This window comes from Lasioglossum baleicum, chromosome 9 (assembly GCF_051020765.1).
Source record: "Lasioglossum baleicum chromosome 9, iyLasBale1, whole genome shotgun sequence".
Classification (NCBI taxonomy): domain Eukaryota; kingdom Metazoa; phylum Arthropoda; class Insecta; order Hymenoptera; family Halictidae; genus Lasioglossum; species Lasioglossum baleicum.
Genome location: NC_134937.1, coordinates 7,673,188 through 7,692,559, shown reverse-complemented (window position 1 = coordinate 7,692,559; position 19,372 = coordinate 7,673,188). Strand labels below are relative to the sequence as shown.

At 32.6% G+C, this 19,372-nt stretch overlaps 4 protein-coding genes across 9 annotated transcripts; 2 read left to right on the top strand and 2 right to left on the bottom strand.

The window, feature by feature from the left end:
- The first annotated feature begins 85 nt into the window (after positions 1–85).
- On the top strand, positions 86–6,806 carry Bhd (folliculin). 3 transcript variants are annotated; one of them, XM_076431053.1, is made up of 7 exons: positions 86–1,257; positions 2,578–2,683; positions 2,825–3,099; positions 3,176–3,288; positions 3,371–3,700; positions 3,781–4,015; positions 6,337–6,806. In XM_076431053.1, the coding sequence occupies exons 1-7, from the start codon at positions 953–955 to the stop codon at positions 6,476–6,478; spliced, it is 1,506 nt and encodes a 501-aa protein (XP_076287168.1). In that variant the 5' UTR covers positions 86–952; the 3' UTR covers positions 6,479–6,806. The 3 variants fall into 3 exon arrangements, with proteins under 3 accessions (XP_076287168.1, XP_076287169.1, XP_076287170.1); XM_076431054.1 differs by lacking the exon at positions 6,337–6,806 and adding an exon at positions 4,994–6,305; XM_076431055.1 differs by lacking the exon at positions 6,337–6,806 and adding an exon at positions 4,361–4,949.
- A 963-nt stretch (positions 6,807–7,769) lies between these two features.
- LOC143212347 (DNA polymerase delta subunit 2) lies at positions 7,770–17,726 on the top strand. 2 transcript variants are annotated; one of them, XM_076431058.1, is made up of 6 exons: positions 7,770–8,280; positions 8,376–8,680; positions 9,265–9,481; positions 11,161–11,395; positions 11,456–11,748; positions 12,429–17,726. In XM_076431058.1, the coding sequence occupies exons 1-6, from the start codon at positions 8,019–8,021 to the stop codon at positions 12,482–12,484; spliced, it is 1,368 nt and encodes a 455-aa protein (XP_076287173.1). In that variant the 5' UTR covers positions 7,770–8,018; the 3' UTR covers positions 12,485–17,726. The 2 variants fall into 2 exon arrangements, with proteins under 2 accessions (XP_076287173.1, XP_076287172.1); XM_076431057.1 differs by lacking the exon at positions 12,429–17,726 and adding an exon at positions 11,824–12,048 and having other exon boundaries at positions 7,783–8,280.
- LOC143212357 (uncharacterized) lies at positions 13,587–16,770 on the bottom strand. Of its 3 annotated transcripts, none has more exons than XM_076431075.1 (3): positions 15,551–16,770; positions 15,074–15,310; positions 13,587–14,995 (listed from the first exon to the last, which is right to left on the bottom strand). In XM_076431075.1, the coding sequence occupies exons 2-3, from the start codon at positions 15,296–15,298 to the stop codon at positions 14,762–14,764; spliced, it is 459 nt and encodes a 152-aa protein (XP_076287190.1). In that variant the 5' UTR covers positions 15,299–15,310; positions 15,551–16,770; the 3' UTR covers positions 13,587–14,761. The 3 variants fall into 3 exon arrangements, with proteins under 3 accessions (XP_076287190.1, XP_076287192.1, XP_076287191.1); XM_076431077.1 differs by having other exon boundaries at positions 15,074–15,285; XM_076431076.1 differs by having other exon boundaries at positions 15,074–16,770.
- Positions 16,773–19,355, bottom strand: Dph1 (diphthamide biosynthesis 1). The gene is made up of 4 exons (XM_076431061.1): positions 18,801–19,355; positions 17,574–17,881; positions 17,108–17,491; positions 16,773–17,035 (listed from the first exon to the last, which is right to left on the bottom strand). The coding sequence occupies exons 1-4, from the start codon at positions 19,111–19,113 to the stop codon at positions 16,799–16,801; spliced, it is 1,242 nt and encodes a 413-aa protein (XP_076287176.1). The 5' UTR covers positions 19,114–19,355; the 3' UTR covers positions 16,773–16,798.
- Positions 19,356–19,372: the final 17 nt, after the last annotated feature.

The following is a 19,372-nucleotide window of genomic DNA, read 5'->3' as shown; positions in this document are numbered from 1 at the left end:
AGGTCTGATAGTCTTACGTCCTAAAAAGACGTCTTTAAGATCATAAACAGTGTGGTTTTTATTTACATTAAATATAATGTAGCAGTATAGATATTAGCATTGGTATTATTTGTTCGAGTTAGTGTTTTTGCTTCAATTTTCATTGTGATTTTAATTGTAATTTTAATTTTTATTATTTTTACTGTGATTGCAATTGTTTTACACTTTTTATGCCAATTCCACATGCGTTCAATTGCGTTCTTCTGACGAAGCTATTGGGTTGGCAAGAAATAAGCTGTAGAAAATATTTGCGTTTAATATCGCAGCTACATGAGCTACAACAGAAATGCAGCTTTATAAATAGATGCAGATCGAGAACGAAGCGAGATCTCAAGCTTATGTTCAGAAAGAACTGTATTTAGTTTTGAACATTATAAGAAAAAAATTGACCGACATTTTAATCATGTTACGTGTTGTATGTACCATACGATGAATAGCCTGTTCTGTTGCGCTATGCGAATGCGTATATTTTTATTTTACGTACGCGAGGTTCGGAAAATTATTTAGATGTGTTATGTGAATACACTTGATCGGGACGAAAGTGCGAACGTGTGTAATAGACATATATAAAAGAGACAATCATAATGTCACGTGCTTTTGACTTGTCTTCGTTCTTGTCTTATCGCGTGAAAAAGCTAAAAAGAAAGTTATATGTTCTGTTTTAAAAACGTGAACTGTAATTAGATTAGTGATCAAGTTAAATTTTCTTGTTACGAGTGTTTCATTTGTAAATACGCGATACCGCAAGCAAAGGTTAGGTTCGAAATTCTAATCCTACATAAATAAATATCTGTCACGATGATTGAACAAAAGATTGTACCAAAAGATTTGCATATTGTAATTAAAACTTAAGTCGGTCTTAAAATGATTCTGTATGCGGAGCAAATATTTTTATAATATACATACATAAAAAATGAATGCTGTGATCGCATTATGTATTTTTTGTGAATCACACGGACCTAAAGTGATATTCACGACCCAAACGTATCGTAATTATGATAACCAGAATACAGAGAAACTGAAATTCTATGGGCCTAAGGAAATACTAAGACGTAGTCAAAACATATTGGAAGATGAACAGTATGAATGCGAAGGATGTCAAAGCATCGGTAATGTCAAGTATTTGAGTAACGAACATGAAACTAAGACATCGTTCCTTTCTGCTCAACAATCGTTAACTCAAGATATCTGGTGCTTATTGAAACATGCATGTTTTAGGTATAATAACTAAAATATTATCCACTATATAGTTTTAATCCTTTGCGGTCCTATATTGAGTCTGATCTAACATTGTGTCTCTTTTTAACTTGACAAAGATTTTGCTTATTTTTAATCAATGTCCATGATTTTAAGCATATTTTTTATACTATTATGACTGCACATGTTCTATTTAAGTTCCTTTTTGTCTTCTGCTCACATTTTATAATTCGAGGAGTGTACAAGTAAGATATTAAGGGGATCTCGTTTCCAGGATTGCAAGGGTACAGGATGCTCCTCCACATTTCTCGATAATGCAAAGAAGTTTTTCAGTTGAAGCGCTAGATCAATCTAGGCCACAGATGCTCCCAAATTTCATATTTTTACATTTACAAGGTGTAATTTGCATTATTTGGCAGCATAATTTGCATTATTCTAAATTGATCTTTTATCGAGCGCAGAGGTGGCCAATCTTTTGCATACCATGCGCAAAATTTTTTCACATATGAGTTTAGGTGCGCCATACAACTCGAGCACTTTTTCCACTTTCTTACGTTCGTTGTTGCGGTTGGAAAATAGGAATAGGGGTAGGATCTGCTTCGGTTAGGGGAGGAAAAGGGATTACTCAATCATGCAACTAAATAAATTAATTAACTTACGCCAGTTGAAAAGTTCATTGGAGTACTAATCTACAATAGTGAGAAATGATCTTTTGGACGATAGGGCGATCACTGTCTTGAATATTGCAATTCCCATCGTATAATTGTAAACTGTCAAAAAATTGCGACGAATTGATGAGTAAGAAGGCTGAATAAATTCAACTGAGAGCTCTCAGGTGTTGAAAATATGCAGATGGATTCAGTTATGGCGCCTACTTCAAAAGAATAAGTATAGGCACAAGGATCCAATGCGTCACTTGTAATCATCCAATGCGCCACAGGTTGGTCACCCCTGATCTAGCACTTTTGACTACCAAAAGATCCCATCTTTGCATTGTTGAGAAAGGAGAACTCTTATAATCCTGGAAACGAGACTATCCCCTTAAGTGCAATTTATGTGGAAACTGAAAATGTTTAATTTTATAAATGATTGGAAAGCTGCAAGCAATTTACAGAAAACATTGAAATCTAAAGATTTGCACACTCGAAGGGTCAAACAATATTATGCAATGGAAATTTATAATTAACTCAAACTATAATATGATTTTTAAATAAGTGTATTAGCATTAGTATACGTTACTTTGCTAGGACTGTAAAGGGTTAATAAAGTAGGTGAATGCATTATCGGATTAACTGGTATGTTTATAGCGAAATGATTGTATTTGAATTTTCTTTGTTCAAGGAGTTTAAGTTGTGAAGTACATCCTGGGAGAGAAGGTGTTTGCTATTTTGGAGATGAGTACAGGGGGCATGTTTTAAGTCATACGTTTACATTAAAAGATGCCCAGGTGAATTATGCAACGAAAAAGCATGTTTGGTAGCTATTACAACAAATTATTCCAATCGTCTCAATAATTATGTGTTTAAAGTTTAGAGACTCCTAAAAGGAAAACTTCATCAATACAAAGGATTGCTTGTGCTTTTTGTAGGCAAGAGGTTTCAGAAGGTGGTGCAGTTTCATTGTGTTCATGAGGGACAAGCAGTTCCTCTTGAACATGTGGCCTTTTTTAGTTGACAATTTGAAGGAAGTGATTAGAGAGCTGCAAGATTTCGCAGAGAAAAAATATACCGCGGAAGAAGCGGAATGTCCGCAAAGAGTTGCTCGTCTTACAATGGTTAACAACGGATCGGGATCGTATAGAAGTTCGCATAAACAACCCAGGACTTTTAGCGAAATAACTAATGAAAAACATGTTTTCATAAGGTCCGTTTTATACTCAATATATGCTACGCGCTAGCGTTTTAATAAGTAAACTATTAACAAATTATAATTCAATTAGAATTCACATGTGGCTGGTATGGATTCTCAGCGCAGGAGCGAGACATTTCATAGAAATTTTTCCTATGAGCTTGTTAGATGACGAGTTAAATTATGATTTGGAACATCAGATTGGTCAGTATCTTGAAATGTGCCACATGTCAGAGGATTACTTCTACCTACAGTTGCGCTGTACCAGAAAACATTTCCATTTTAGAAACTGACGAAGGATTCACTTTAGTCAATGCTAAATTACCTGTTCACTTGAATTTAACATCGAACGAAACTGAAACGAACTCGGAGTTCGTAGAGGTCTCTGGGAAATCTGCCACAGTGATACTCAAAGATTTAAGATCCACCCTAGGAAAGGACCAATTTAGACAACTTTTATATTCTAGTTTAACGGGTGTTCAAATTTTAGTGAGGGGTCCAAGCTTCGAAAGAAAGGAGTCTTTGTACGGACTTAGTTCTCTTATTCCATGTGCGTGTCGAAGAGTCAAAACTCAAGCCACAGAATATATGGATCCTAACAAATGTAACTTCATAGGTATCTATTGCAAAATATTTCCATTAAAACTGCACTGCCAGAAGTACTATAACTTTAGCCAACTGTATCATTGATTTCAGGCGTGGATACATCGGTGGCAGTACCTGTACCATGTGCGAGTGTATGTAGATTAGATATTATTTCTGAACAACACAAAATTGAAAATGCAAGCTCGCACGTTGTTAGATGGACAGGAACGTTACCATTAAAACTGCCGACGCTGCTAACAAAAATCGAAAAGTCACTCGATAACGAGAAACTAGGGAATTCGACGTTGAAAGCACACCTTGCGGCGTTACAGGAAGAATGGGCAAAGTATGTTTATTTTTACATTTTACGAATATTTTAAAACAGAGTTGATCGATAGAAAAAATTAGTTGTCAGAAATCGCAATCGATGAAATTAATCGTCGATTACTGATTACAAATATTAATCAATATAAACTGTTAGCTTTTAATTGAAATTCTATTTGATGAATTCTTTTATAGCACATTATTGTACGCTATAAGACACTCATCCAACCTTAGTAGAATTACACAAATAGAATTGGACAAAATTATCAGATACCGTCGCTGAAAATAATGTCACGCACGATATAATTAAATAGAACTGTTAAAAATACTTAATTATTCAGTAAGGTAAATTTTTATGCAATTTCAGACGAAGGCATATGCACATAGCATTGTTCCTTGAAATTTGTCAGCATTAATCACACTTAACATTAATGTCTTGCGACGTTGCTGGGCAATCTACGATCGATATGTTCTCACTTCGAAAATATTTTTTAATAACACAATAGACGATTCTTCCATATCGGGGTTTAAAAATCATTTTTCTCCATCACTCTCAGTTTTTAAGAAGTTTATCTTTGAAAAAATATCATTTTAAAATTTTTTAAATTTTCTGTTCTTAGCTGTAATATACGTATATAACGATACAATCGATTCTGCAGACTTTCCCAAATAGAATAGTATAGTTTTTACAATATTTTAAACATTTAAACATATTTAAACAGCCATTAAGAAGAGGAACACGGTTTTAACTCACCAATTCTCACAAGCATTTATTAATTTATTTTAACCGTTTGCACTAGAGTGGTGACTTGGAGGCGTCACTAATAATTCATATTGTACCATTATTCAAAATATTTGTTGCATAATTTTTGTATTCAATAAATTACTGAACGTATTTAATATTTTAATAAACTACTGAAAGTATTGTACGAGGTATTATATCAGTTTTATATTGATTTTTATCGATATAAGAAAATCATATAAAATGGAAATATTTCAGGCTGGAAGAAAAATTCGGTTTTCGAATTAGAATAGCTCCGAGCGCAAAGGATTAAAAGCTATGGGACTGAGGCAAAAGTGAAATACACTCCGCGATAGGGACTTCTTATTTCGGAAAGATAAAAGAAGATGGAACACAGAGTTAGTTTTCGATAGACAAACTAGAAGTACGGAAAAGACGACGTTCACGTTAGGATTTATTGTTTCGTTTTCGATGATTTCAAAACAATTAGAAATTTAATTTTCGAAACAAATCGAACAATTTCCGTGAAAATTGCGCGTTAGAGACGATTCGCTCGCTTTGACACGTTCACAATAGTTAAATGTTTATTATGATATAAAAAATATGCTGTCATACTTGGGAAAGTTTGCAGAATTTCTATACTTTCCTATGTACCCAGATAGCACAAAGATGTCTTTAATACGTCTGCAGTTGGACATTCACACGTCTTAGAGATGTCCCGAACGGCTTGTGTTAAAAAAAAACGGTACGTCTTTAAGACGTCTGATTGAAGTTGAAATTGAAGTTGTAATCGAAGTTGAAGAGTTGAAGTTGAAAGTGAGAAATTGAAGTTAAAGAGTTGAAGTTGAAATGGAAAAATTGAAGTTGAATTGAAGAGTTGAAGTTGAAATTGGAAAATTGAAAATGAAATTGAAGAAAAAACACTAACTCGGACAAATAATACCAATGCTAATACTGCTAGATTATGGGTATATAAAAACCACACTGTTTATGGTCTTAAAGACGTCTCTTTAGGACGTAAGACTTAAAATAAACATAAAATGGACGTCTTTAGGACGTCGTGTGCTATCTGGGTAAAAGTAGTTCGTGTAGCTGTTACGGTTAGAGAAGAAAAAATTTTAGATTCCCCTATACATATGTATTACAAAATAATACTAGTCTCCAGTGGCATAACTTGCAAAAATTCTTTCTCCGCTATAGTCTTATGTGGTTCAATTCTCTCAACTGTTCAGGGATCGTAGAAGTAATACTTTTAGCCATCTGGTAATACAAAATAATTTTTTACTAATTAATAAAAATATTTACCACTAAAAATCATAATTGCGTACTAATTAAAATATGGTAGTTGCATATACAGTACAATAGAAGCTCTACAATAGCAGGATTTTTGATATTTGCGTAATCAAATTTAAATAGTAGATCATTCATTCAATCTGCAATTAGAAACCTACTTTAGTTATATACGACTACATATATTCGTGATCGGTTAATAGTCACTAAATAATTGATCGTTGATTAAATGAAATATTGTTGAACTCTGTCTTAAAATACTATTGTGATGTATTTAAAAATTAAAAGTATAATTTTTATTGTAATTGTAGCATTGCGAAGGTTATTCATGCTATGCGAGGTCGTGGCCATAGCGAAGATCTTTCAGGACTTATGCTTAGCTTAGGTGCTGGTCCTCACGATAAAAAATTACTAGATGCTTGGTCAATGGGTTTACCACCGAACCCAGCTTAATCTTTTAATTAACTGAACATATATTATACATCGTAGAGTGTTATCGGGTAATATATAATCTAATATAATATGTATTTTCTTGTTTGTATTTCTAATTTGTTTTTTCAATATTTATATATTCGAGGTTGTGCAACATTTTTTTATTTATAATGTAGTTGAGAAACGAGGGTTAAAACCTAATGTTAATATAAAATAGTTTATTTTACACACACACACACACATCTTTATAGTCTGAAAATTTCAGATATATATCTTTATAAAAATATATAATATCTACATAATGTCAATAAAATTATACCAAAAATAAAGTTTTATAGAAGTTACTTTGGTTTACTTATTTACGGCAATATGAAGTATTAGTATTGTTAAAATCATTATTTTAACCCATACTATCCATAATTTTATGAGAAACATGTACAGTGGATGTACAAAGTATTCGTACACATTTTGAAAACGAATAATTTTTACAAAATTGGACCCAACAGCTTTAGCTTTTTCCAGTCGTTAGAAGGATTAGTTTACTAGCTAATGTGTAAATAATTTTTTTTTTAAATTGTTATTAGTCACAATTGCGAAGGTAAAAGTAAAAGTCACGAATTTTTAATTTTTTATCTGTGCCCCTGTAATGATAATCTGAAACGTGTATTTTGTAAATCTAACAAGTCAATTACAGTAAAATACATGTACAAACTTTCATTGAAATCGATTGACGCACAAAAAAATGATATGGGTAAGATGTAAAAATCTGTGAATTTAGGGTTTGTGATTCATTCAAACCGTAGATTCTTACAATCTCTGCTATTTTCAATCAATTATATTTCATAACAACCTTGATCGATTTCGATGAAACCTTGTACATGTATATAACTTACTTAGGTTTACTCCAGATAGCACAAAGACATCTTTAAGACGTCTGCAGTTGGACATTATGACGTCTTAAAGAAGTACCTGTGTTAGAAAACGGTACCATTTAAAGACGTCTGTTTGACGTCTAAGAGACGTTTAGGAGATGTTCGGAGGACATTCGAAAGGTCTTTAAGACGTCCTTTAAGAAGTCTTAAAGATCCATAAATGTTAATTAAATGAAAAGAAGGAAAGAGTAAAAATGATTTCGACAAAAACGAGTTTGAAGTTAGCTTTATTAAAAGAACGCATGTGAAATTGACATAAAAAGTGTAATAAAAATAACAATTGCAATTAAAATCACAATAAAAATAATAAAAATTAAAATTACAATTATATACAATTAAAATCACAATAAACATTGGGATTGAAATTGGAATTGGAATTGAAATAGAAATTGATATAGAAATTGAAATTGAAGTAAAAACACTATCTCGAACATCCAATGCTGATACATACTGCTAGATTATGGGTTTTTAGGACGTAAGAAATGTCATTTCTCCTCTTTGATAACACTAAATAATTTGTAAAAATGTCATTTCCTCTTTAATAATACTGCAATAATTTTTTAAATTCCTCTTAGCGATCTTATCATTATATACAATGATTTCAATAGAAATATTAAAAAATAGTATACATGTTCTTCATTTGTTTTTGTTTTTGTTTACAAAATGTAAATAAAATACGCTATTTAGTTGAAGACAAAAAAAAAAAGTTATATTGTCTAATAATGGAATTTCGTTCACCGCCAGCGCATCATCGCAAATTGTGTAAACTTGAAGATTTTAATAAGTTTAAAATTGATTCGAAAAGTTTTGATAAACAATATAATCGTATATATAGTGCAAGATTAAGAACACTAAGGGATCATGTCTCTCAGAAAGCAAAGGCCAAATGGGGTAAAACATTCTTATTTTTCGGTTACGTAAATACGTTATCGTTTTAGGTTAGGTTCGTAATATATGTAAATAAATAAATATTTTATTGTATTCAGCCCAACATGAGGTGGTTACACTGTCAGAACTTCCCGAAAAAGATCAAGAAAATAATTATATCGTGATAGGAATATTATATAAACATCAAGAGTTGAAGCCATCGGCATTGCAAGAGCTAAGCGAAGAACTTCAATTACCGACTCATTTACCAAGAGCGAATTATGCATCGTTCAAAGATATATTATATCTGGAAGATGATGATTTACGTGTTAAATTGGACGGAAGTCACATGAATATTCAATATGTGATTACTGGCATTATTTGTGCTGTGTTTGGACATCAATTAGAAAATGGTGAATTTCATGTAAATATCAATTTTATTACGTTACAAATGATTCTTTAGAAGTAATGTAAACAATACGCCCTCTTCCCCATATTATGATATACGTTTCGCTTTTTCACGTTTTCGTAATAAACTTCATGAAAAAGTTATAACAATTTAAAATATTAGTAGGGTAAATGTAGTACCAGTTACAGGATATATAGTGACGACTCGGAAGTTTTTTATTAATTTATTTTGCATTATTCGTGATAAACGATCGATCAACCTTTTTTCTTTATCGTCAAATTTTTCTGGACGATTTTAGTTAGAAAGCAAAAGAAATATTAACGAAGTTTCGGTCCTATTCGCCGAACACAAGAAATTTGTCATAACAAATTAATTGATTAATTTTTTTAATGCCGTAGCAAAATAAAATCAATATTTTATTATCCTCTGGTGTATCACAGTTTAGGGCAAGGGGTTAAACAAGAGGGATATGCTAACTTAGTTTTTACAAAGTGACAATATAAAGATAGATAGAATATCAATGTAATTGTATACTAATGCTGTGATAGATTGCATTTCAATTTGGACTATTTGAAATATATAAACTGTATTAATTGCAGGTTGTAGATTGGTGTTATCCAGGATGTACTCCGAAGCTAATTACCACCCCTAAACCATCGGAACAACTGGGGAAGATTTTAATAATATCAGGCTTAGATCTGGCAAATAATACGCAATTATTAAGTTTGAATCTGCTCTCTGAATGGGTAACTGGAATGATCGGTTGCCCAAAGGTGCAAACAGAAGTAGCATCCATAGCGTGCATTATTATAGCAGGTATCAATATACAAGGTTTAATACAGTGAGCGAAATTCGTTGAAACGTACATACAAAAATAAGGATTTCGGGGCTAAAGGTTCGAAATTTTAATAAGAAACGTTTAACAATAAACGAGGATTTTAAATATATTTATATACTATAATATTTGTACATATATATTTACCAAAACATTTATGTAAGAATTTTTACAAACGAAACCATATTTTACGTGCAAAATTCCTTTAAACACACATGTAAAGAAAACAATTTAAAATTAAAAATACATGAACATTATAAATTTAATATTTTGTACGGCCGCCATTGCTTTCAGTTAAAGCAAAAATTCGATTGGTCATTGAATTTACAGGATTGGTAACAGCGGTATTAGGAATTTCTTCCCAGCAGCGTTTAATTTCTTCTTTTGAACTGACTATATTGGCAAATTGACGGCTATTGGCATAAACTTTTCTTACCAGTATTGCCCATAAATTCTCAATTGAGTTCATGTCAGGGCTACATGCTGGCCATTCCATTATACAAATGGTTTGTGCTTCGAAAGATTCACGGGACTATCTTGACACGTGGACCACTGCGTTACCCTGCTGAAATATAAATTCGTTTTCTCGAACTACATCTTCTAAAAATATTAACACCCCATCTAGCATGTCTATGTATTTTTTTAAATTCATCTTGGGGGAAACGAAACAAAGTTTCAGTTTCCCAAATGATGAAAAATCTTCCCGAATCATAACACTACCGCTATGAAAATTTCAGCTTAATCTAGAACCATTCTTTTGACGCAGATCATGCCAATACAATGGTCATCCGTCTGAACCGTCCAAATTAAACTTCTTTTCATTGGAAAAAATGACTTTATGTCATTCATAGGTCCAGTGCATGTGATTTTTTGCGAATTGTAAACCGGGTAGCCTTACGATGTTGTTTTAACATTGGTTTTCTGAAAACTACATTCTTCTAATTTGTCAATTTTGAAGTGCGTTTCAACGAGTATCGCTCACTGTACGTGATTCTTATTCTGAGTTCGCACCAGTTAGAGCTGTCCACGAACTGTTTGTAGTATTATGTTTATGCTAGAGCTTGTGAACACTTGCAGAGTAGGGCATTTTAAGGAGGACTTCAACGTAACTGTCTCCTGAGTGAACAACCCAGTCAGCCAGGCCTGCTCCGAGCAGATATCGAGCACAGCCTAGCGAGCAGATGGCGGGCATTATTCTGTCCGAACGACGCTCGGTATCTGGACGAATCTGTCGGACAGACCCTGCCAACATAAAGCGCTACCTCTGCTGACGTAGCTGCGTGGTATTCTCCCGACAGAAGCTTCCGGGCAGATGGAAGGCATCTCGTTCCTGGATTCTGCCTCGCCGTAAGACCGAGGACCGAGCTGCCTTTCATCTACCCGGAAGAAGCTGGCGGGCAGATGCTTGGGAGGAGGATACCGGGGCTCTGCGTCGGCAGCTGCACCCTGCACCGCCAGGGCGTATACGGCAGACTCCGAGTAGATTCCGAGCATCCAATGCTCCGAACTCCGAGCAGCCTCGAGCAGCTTTCTGACAGGATACTACCCCCCATCAGCCCGGCAAGCTGTGCTCGCTTTCTGCTCGGAACAGGCCTGGTTAACTGGATACGTAGAGAAACATTTAAATACATGAAACAAGTGGTCCAATGAATTATTTTAGGAAACAGTATAAGAGGATCAATAGAAATCTACAATCATAAAGGATATTTCGAAACCAATACCCACAATGAAACTGTATTCAAGGAGGCTACGATACTAGCGGACAAATTGGACAACTTTCTTCTTCCTATAGCAAAGTGTTGTCCTATAGTATTAATGCCGGGTGAATTTGACCCAACTTGTCACATGCTGCCTCAACCGTCATTTCATCCTTGTATATTACCTGAAAGCTCCAGGTATTGTTATATATTTATTTCCTACCACAGTGAAGTATTCTTTACGTTTACATGATACAGACTCAAGAGTTTCTATGGATCTACAAATCCGTGGATCGGTAGCATCAACTCTCGTATCGTAGCTGGATCCAGTGGTCAACCGATCATGGATATCACGAAGGTTGCTGGACTTGTTAATGTATCACCGTTAACATGGCTAGAATATACATTAAATTGGAGACATTATGCACCAACTGCCCCAGACACTGTACCAGCTTATCCATACTTTAACACCGATCCGTTCATTATGACAGAATGTCCTGATATTTATTTCGCCGGCAATATGGATAAATTTGAAACCAAACTATTCACAGGTAAGAATATTTTCAAATGATTTTTATTTTCACATTGTGATAAAGGAAATGGTGAAGTGGAACATTTATTCGCAGCGAATCAAGGAGAGACAATAAGATTGATCTGCATTCCAAAATTTTCTGAAACGCAAACAGCCGTGTTGGTCGATTTACAGGATTTACAAACTTCGCCGATTTCTTTTGGCGTCAGTTAATTTAGTATATTTTTAAAATTGACGCAAACTATTAACATTTCTGTATATTATTTTAGTATAATTTGTACATAGTAAATATATATATAATATATTATTTATTCTACCGAACAACGCATCGATTTGTTTAAAACCATTTGTTACACGAGCACAGTCTTTTTCTTAACATTCCGGCAGGCACACTTCTTTTCGTCACACTATCGTGACAAAATGTTTATTTCGATGCATAAATCCATCGTTACAAAAAACATAAATGCATTTGTTTCCATAATTTATATATGCATAAGGTTAAAGGTACCAGTTACCGGATATTTAGCGACGATTTGGAAGTTCTTTATTAATTTGAAGGGATTCTGTAATTTATTTTGTATTATACGTGATAAATAGACTGCGGATCTTAGTTATGCAATTATATGGCTTTTGAGAATTTTCAAAAAATGCTAAGATACAAAATATGACTGAGTTTAGTACAATTTTAATTTGTTTCAGATCTAAAAAGGCTACTATCGTGGAAAATGAGATTGCATTTTATTCCACCTTCTTAAAATTCGTCTAGAAAAATTGAAAATTGCATAAACATCCGCAGTCTAGTGATAAATGATCAACTACCAACCTTTTTTCTGTATCGTCAAATTTTTCTGGACGATTTTGTTAAAAAGCAAAGGAAACATTAAACTGCCGGTTTTCATGCATTTATAACGAAATTGAGCAGATGAAATACAAAGTTGTTGGAAAATTTTTAAAATTGAAAATGTTAATATATGATTTCTCCTCTATTCAAATCATTAAGGGAAGAAATAACGTTCAATTTAGTTTCTACCGAGGTAGCACAAAGACGTCTTAAAGACGTCTGCGGTTGGACATTCAGGCGTCTTAAAGATGTCCCGAATGTCCTACGAACGTCTTGTGTTAGAAAACAGTACACCTTGAAGACGCCTTTGAGACGTCTGTTTGACATCTAAAAGACGTTTAGGAGACGTTCGTAGGGCATTCGGGAGGTCTTTAGGACGTCTCTAAAAAGTCTTAAAGGTTCATAAATGTTAATTACATTAAAAGAAGGGAAGAGTAAAAATAGATTTAGACAGAAATGAGGTGAAATAAAACCGAATTTCTTTAATCTTTATTCAATGAACTTCAATCAATAAAATATTTTCTATATTTATTCATTTTGGCAAAAGATCATCGAACAAAAGGGAAAATATCTCATTCATTAAAATTCACTGCTTGGATAAAAAAAATTGGGCTCTATTTCACCTTAAAAATTACTTTCTTGCCAACCCAATAGCTTTATCAGAAGAATGCATGTGGAGTTAACATAAAAAGTGTAATAAAAATAACAATTGCAAATTAAAATCATAGTAAAATTAATACAAATTATAATTATAATTACAATTAAAATCACAATAAAAATTGAAATTGGACCTGGAATTGGAATTAAAATTGAGATTACAATTGAAATTGGAAATAAAATCACAATAAAAATTGAAATTGGAATTAAAATCACAATAAAAATTGGAATTGAAATTAAAATTGCAATAAAAATTGAAATTGAGATTGCAATTGAACATTGAATTGTAATTCGAATTGAAATTGAAGCAAAAACTCTAACTCGAACAAATAATATCAGTGCTAATACTGCTAGATTATGGGCACTTTCAATCACTCAATCTCTCAATCAATACCTCCTTTTCTTTTTTCCAACATTTATTCGAACAGTATATATGTAATATATTTAATTTTGCATTCAAATATTATATCGTATAATATAATAGCTACATCTAATCAAAACAAAACAATCAAATCAAGCTGGAAGTTTGTATACAGTTACCATTTTGTTGAATTATTATCATCCCACAATTTCTGAATCATTTTTTCCAACATTTATTCAAATAGTATATGTATATATTTTTAATTTTGAAATAATTAAAAATATAAAACAATCAAATCAAGCTAAAAGCTTGTATTCTTTAATTACCATTTTAGTTTTAATTACCAAGTGTCCGGTGATTTATGGACGGGAGTGAATACATAAGCCCACCCGCCAGTGGGTTAATAAAGAAATAGGAACTTTATTAGCACGTTAACTGCTATCTGATCCGCTGATATCGTCGCTGGAATTAATTAAACATCTGAATTAAATAAATTACAATATTACTGCCTACTGTACACGTCAATGTACACTAAGTACGATAAAATAGTTCAACTATTAACGTGTTAATAGAGTTTATACTTAACAGTGAAAAATAAGAAAATGTTATATTCTATATATGTTACTTTACCAATTATATACATGAATGTAAAAAAAACAGATGTTATTTCATAAAATATATTTTTACATCGATAAAATTATATTGTACATCGTATTTACTGCATTAACAATATTTATTTTGACGTTTGGAAGAATATAGCATGCATTTGATATTTACAAAATAATTCTGATATAATATATGTATGCAATAATACTGGTAATTTTTAATAGTAAAATAGTGTCTCTTCTCTCTCTTATGAAAATATAAGTTATCTTTGGCACAGTAGTTACTAGAATAGCGTCAAATAATATTGAAATTATTCAAGTAAATCAAATTCGAATTCTACGATACTAACTGAATAACAGTTCCATTGATTTTACTGTTAGTATAAGACTATGAGGTACTTCGGGCTGTTACTTCGGTAACAAATTTAAGTACTATGTTTTTCGAACAGTCATGATACTGAAATTAATTTGAATATCAAATAGCGATTATCATTAGTTCTGAGGCCTGCACAGTTTTTAGAATTATAGTACATCACAAATGTTTATCTAGATAGAAATTAAAACATTCCTAACTACAAGACTTCGAAGGGATCGGTATATTCATATTCAGACAAATATTCATATTACTCGTTGACTCTTGAGGTTCCGAAACTTCATTTTCTTGATCTATAGTTTTCTCTTCACTTCTCATCGCACATATCGCATCTGTGAGAGCAACTATGTAATTCTTTGCTAAAGTTAGGGTTTCAATTTTTGATAGTCGTCTTTCCTTGCTTACGTGTGGTATTACTTCGCGTAAAGACTACAAAGCGTAACGATTAATGGTCCCATCTTGAAAGCGAACAATTCTGAGTAAGAGAAACATTACAAATATCTTTACCTGGAAAGCATCGTTTAAACTGTGCATTCTCATTCTTTCTCTTTCGTTACTTTCTAATCTTCGCAGAGTTCTTTCTCTGGGTGTAGCTCTTCTAGACGGTTTGGATAATTTTAAGCCTGACTTTTCAGATCTCTTGACATTCCGCTGCACCGATCTTCTTGTCTGCGACTGCGGTTTAGACCAGTTTTCTTCCCAGTTGTCTCCGTTCATTACTTTAGATTTCATTCAAAAATATTCCTTTTGCAATTAATGATATTATCATTACATGTATCTTTTAGAATTTGTTGGAATTATTAAAAATCTAGATAATATATTTTACAGAATTGAAAAAACACAGTCAAACGATTATTATTCAGTGTATAAAATATTTTGTCAAGGTCGATATAAATAGAAATTAAAGAATAACAAGTACTGTTTATTAAGTATTTATAAGTTCGTACAAAGAAATATATTGTTTATAAAATTTTATGTACTTACAGTTTATGAATAAAATGTTTATTAGTTGCTAATCAATGGAGAGAAGTAAGATACAAATATAATAGTTATATACTTTAATTTTTCTAATAAATGTAATTCGCGAATTTTTACTAAACTTTATCGGAATGTATTTTTAGATAGAAAACAAGGTAACGGTAATTCAGGTGTTTTAACGCATTTTCGAATATTTTAAATAACTGCACAAGACCGCGTGTACTTGTTGAGCCACGTTGGAACGACGACTGACGTCGCGATGCCGGGGTGCGGCCGAAACAGCCTTCCACCCCCAGGAACTATGCGATCTACCCTGTGACCTTTTCTTAATATCTTTCTCATATAATGCATTGCTAATCGTAAACTTCCATTCGTGTACATCAAATTTATCCAAAATTTTCGTAATTTTTATTGAAAACATCCATACATCCCATCGAATTTTCATTAAAATATACCGTCGACGAAATAACAAAACGAGTATCTTGGAATCGTAAAATGTGCCATTACGTATATATGTTACGAGATTTCTTAGAAAAATTGCAAATTCGAGTTTGTAATACTTGTCAATTTCAAATTTCATTGGCAAGACGGATCTCTCTAATGTTTATAAATTTCATTTTTAACGCACACTTATCACGCGCGGTATATATGATAAGCTTTGTACGTGTGCACGGCTACAGGTGGGCGTATGACGTAATTCGCCCACGCGGTCCTTTCTATCTTCCTATAATCATACTACCCTCGATTAAGACAGCGTGAAATATCTTTCAATATATTTTGTACACGCGGTTCGTTCGCAATTTAATTAAATCTCCGCAATTCAAAATAATCGATCTCCGATTAATGGTTCTTTTCAATATGTTATTTTGAATTTTTTAAGTAGCCGTACGAAAAATGAGAATTCTTTAAATCAATAAGCAATAGAATTTATTATTGTCCAGTGCCCAGACGAGAAATTTCCTTTATTTAGTAATTAAAAATGTTTAAATATGGTAACATTAACGAAATGGGGAGTTGTAAAAGTACAAAATATTGAAATTGATCTTTATGTTATTGAATTTTTTAAATAGTCGTACAAATAATAAGAATTCTTTGAATCAATAAACGATCGAATTTATTATTGTCCAGTGCCCAGACCAGAAATTTCCTTCATTTAGTAATATATGTATAGAATAAAAATGTTTAAATATGGAAACTTTAACGAAATGGGGAGTTGTAAAAGTATAAATTTTTATTTAAATTGATCTTTATTGTTTACGTACTATCAATTTTCTTACATTTGCCACAACAAGCATCAATCTGTTTTTCTAACTCTGATTCTTTATGATTAGGGGTCCATGGTCCAAGACTAGCAGCAGCATAATAGTCCATAGGGTACGGTTCATGGATGTTAAAATTTATCATTTTTAAAGCAACCGCTCCCTCGTAAGGTGTGAGAAATGGCTTTTCGAAAGCTATACCCCAGTCTATACTTAATCGTGGACACGCAATCTATCGAATAATTTTTCACATAATATATTTTTAGTTTAGAAGCGAACAGTCGTGCATACAAATGAATGTTACCTGTATGAAAGCATCAATGCCGTTGAATAATTTAATTTTATCAGGAAATATCTCTGATAGTAATATAATAACAGTTTCTTTGCCTAGTAATTTGATTTTATTCTCTATATTTCTCAAAACACTGAGACTTCCTTGTCTGCCTAAGGTGCCTAGTACCAGTCCAAATGTTCCAGTCTCTTTTGCATTATCTATAGCTGTTAATCTAGTTCGTAACATTTCTTCATGATTATAAAATTCTTCGGTCAGTTTTTTCTCATACGGATCGTAACGAAATGCTCTCAGCTTTGGATTAGCGATCATTACCGCTTCCAAGTGAAATCGACCGTCGCCGATATAAACAACAACATTGGCACATCTAATTTGTGGTGCTGTGCAGCCCAAAATCTGTAGTATAAAATGTAAAATATGTAGCTTAAATTCATTTGGCACATTAATTAACTCTTGTTATATAGAAAATCACAAGTACCTCTCCAGGACTTAGCGGTTTGCTTTGCGGCGTAGATACTTCATAGCCATTCTTTTTCATCTCTAACGCGATTGCTTGTAAAGTTCCAGCAAACTGAATAGTGCTTACAAGAGCTATTTTCGTTGTGATAGATAGAGTGGCTTGTAAACACTCTATACAATGCGAAGTATCAATTTTTATATTTACAAATACATAAAGTACTTTAATCCCAACTGTTTGATCGATAGGTATCAAACAAGAGTGACCATAATGAATTAAAAAATCTGCGTTCAATGCTTTCGCTGTGTAATCGTCTACGCAACATGCTCCTATAGAAAATATTTTAACGTGAATATATCTCGGTAGTGCTTATAGAGGTACTCGTTCAAGTTATTTCTAAACAGCTGATTGTATTTTCCTATCAACCCCTTTCCGTATTTTAACGATTCACAATTGACATGAAGATTTTAAACAAAGTCTAACAAAAATATAAATTTTCATTTCTCTTCTACAACATTTTTTAGGGATAAAGATGTTTTAATCGCTGTAACTGCAAAGAAAATGATATGGCAAGGGGTTAATACAAAGGTTCAAATTTATTTTGCCGAAAAGACTTTTTCAAAATTTCAAGTGTTAACAAAGTTACACAAGTACAAAGTCCAATGCATGTTTCAAATAACTGTGACTAATTCATGCCCAAGCAATATCCAATATCTTTGTCATCCGAGCATATGGATTATATTCGTGCATAACGAAATTAAGTATAAACATTGCTGATCTATTGTTATGAGCTAAATATAAAAATCACAAAACGAGAAAAGAATAATATAATAAGTGAAGCGACAAAATTAGTTGCATGTTAAATAGTTGTGCAGTTTTATGAAAATAACTACATGCACAGCTTATGCTCCCAAATAATGCAAATTATGCCTCATAAACATAAAAAAAAGGCTTCTTAGGGCAACTGCAGCCTAGATTGATATTTTATCTAGCATTTTTGACTACTGAAAAAGCCCATCTCATGCATTCTCGGGAAATGAGAACTATGCCCTTAAAGTACTAAATTTAAAGTTTTGAAATTGTAAGTACTACATGCGAGTGAATAAAAGTTAATAAACCAACATGAAAGCAGGATTTACGGACAGCTATTATCTTTTGTACTTTTGTTAAGCGAATACCTCTTTAAATTTCAAATTTGTAACATGATCGCCATGGATTTATATTATGAAAAAACTAAAATTTTGTTACCATAAGTTACGTCTCCCATTATAATGGTCTCGGCACCTGTAAACTCTTCTATGATATCCGCTATAGTCGTGGCATACATTAACAGTCCTTCCGGCATTTGTAACGCAACTCTCTTAGATTTGACTTCTTTGATCCTCCATATGGATTTGTGGATTTCAAAATTATAATTATTGGGTAGTGCAGCAATCGCTGCGTTTAATAGAGGATCGTTCAAGATTTCCTCTGGAATTTTATTGACTTTAACCGGTGCTTTGAAAACTTTACGAACTGGTTTCGCTTTAACTATCACAACCGAGTTGCAATCCTCATCCATAATTATTTACAATGTTTATTATTCGATTAGCTTTTCGATTAGTTACAATTACAAAGTTTTAACATGTGCATTCACGTTTCATTATCTTTAAGAAAACATCCGTCTATTTCTTTTTATAAACACAATATTTGTATTATGTACAATATTTATAGATTAAAATTATTCTTCGGTAAAATATTATTACGTAGAGGTTATGAACCATCATCACATTCTGTGTCGAACGAAACTGAATGAAACTAAATAGATGTGACTGTGACTC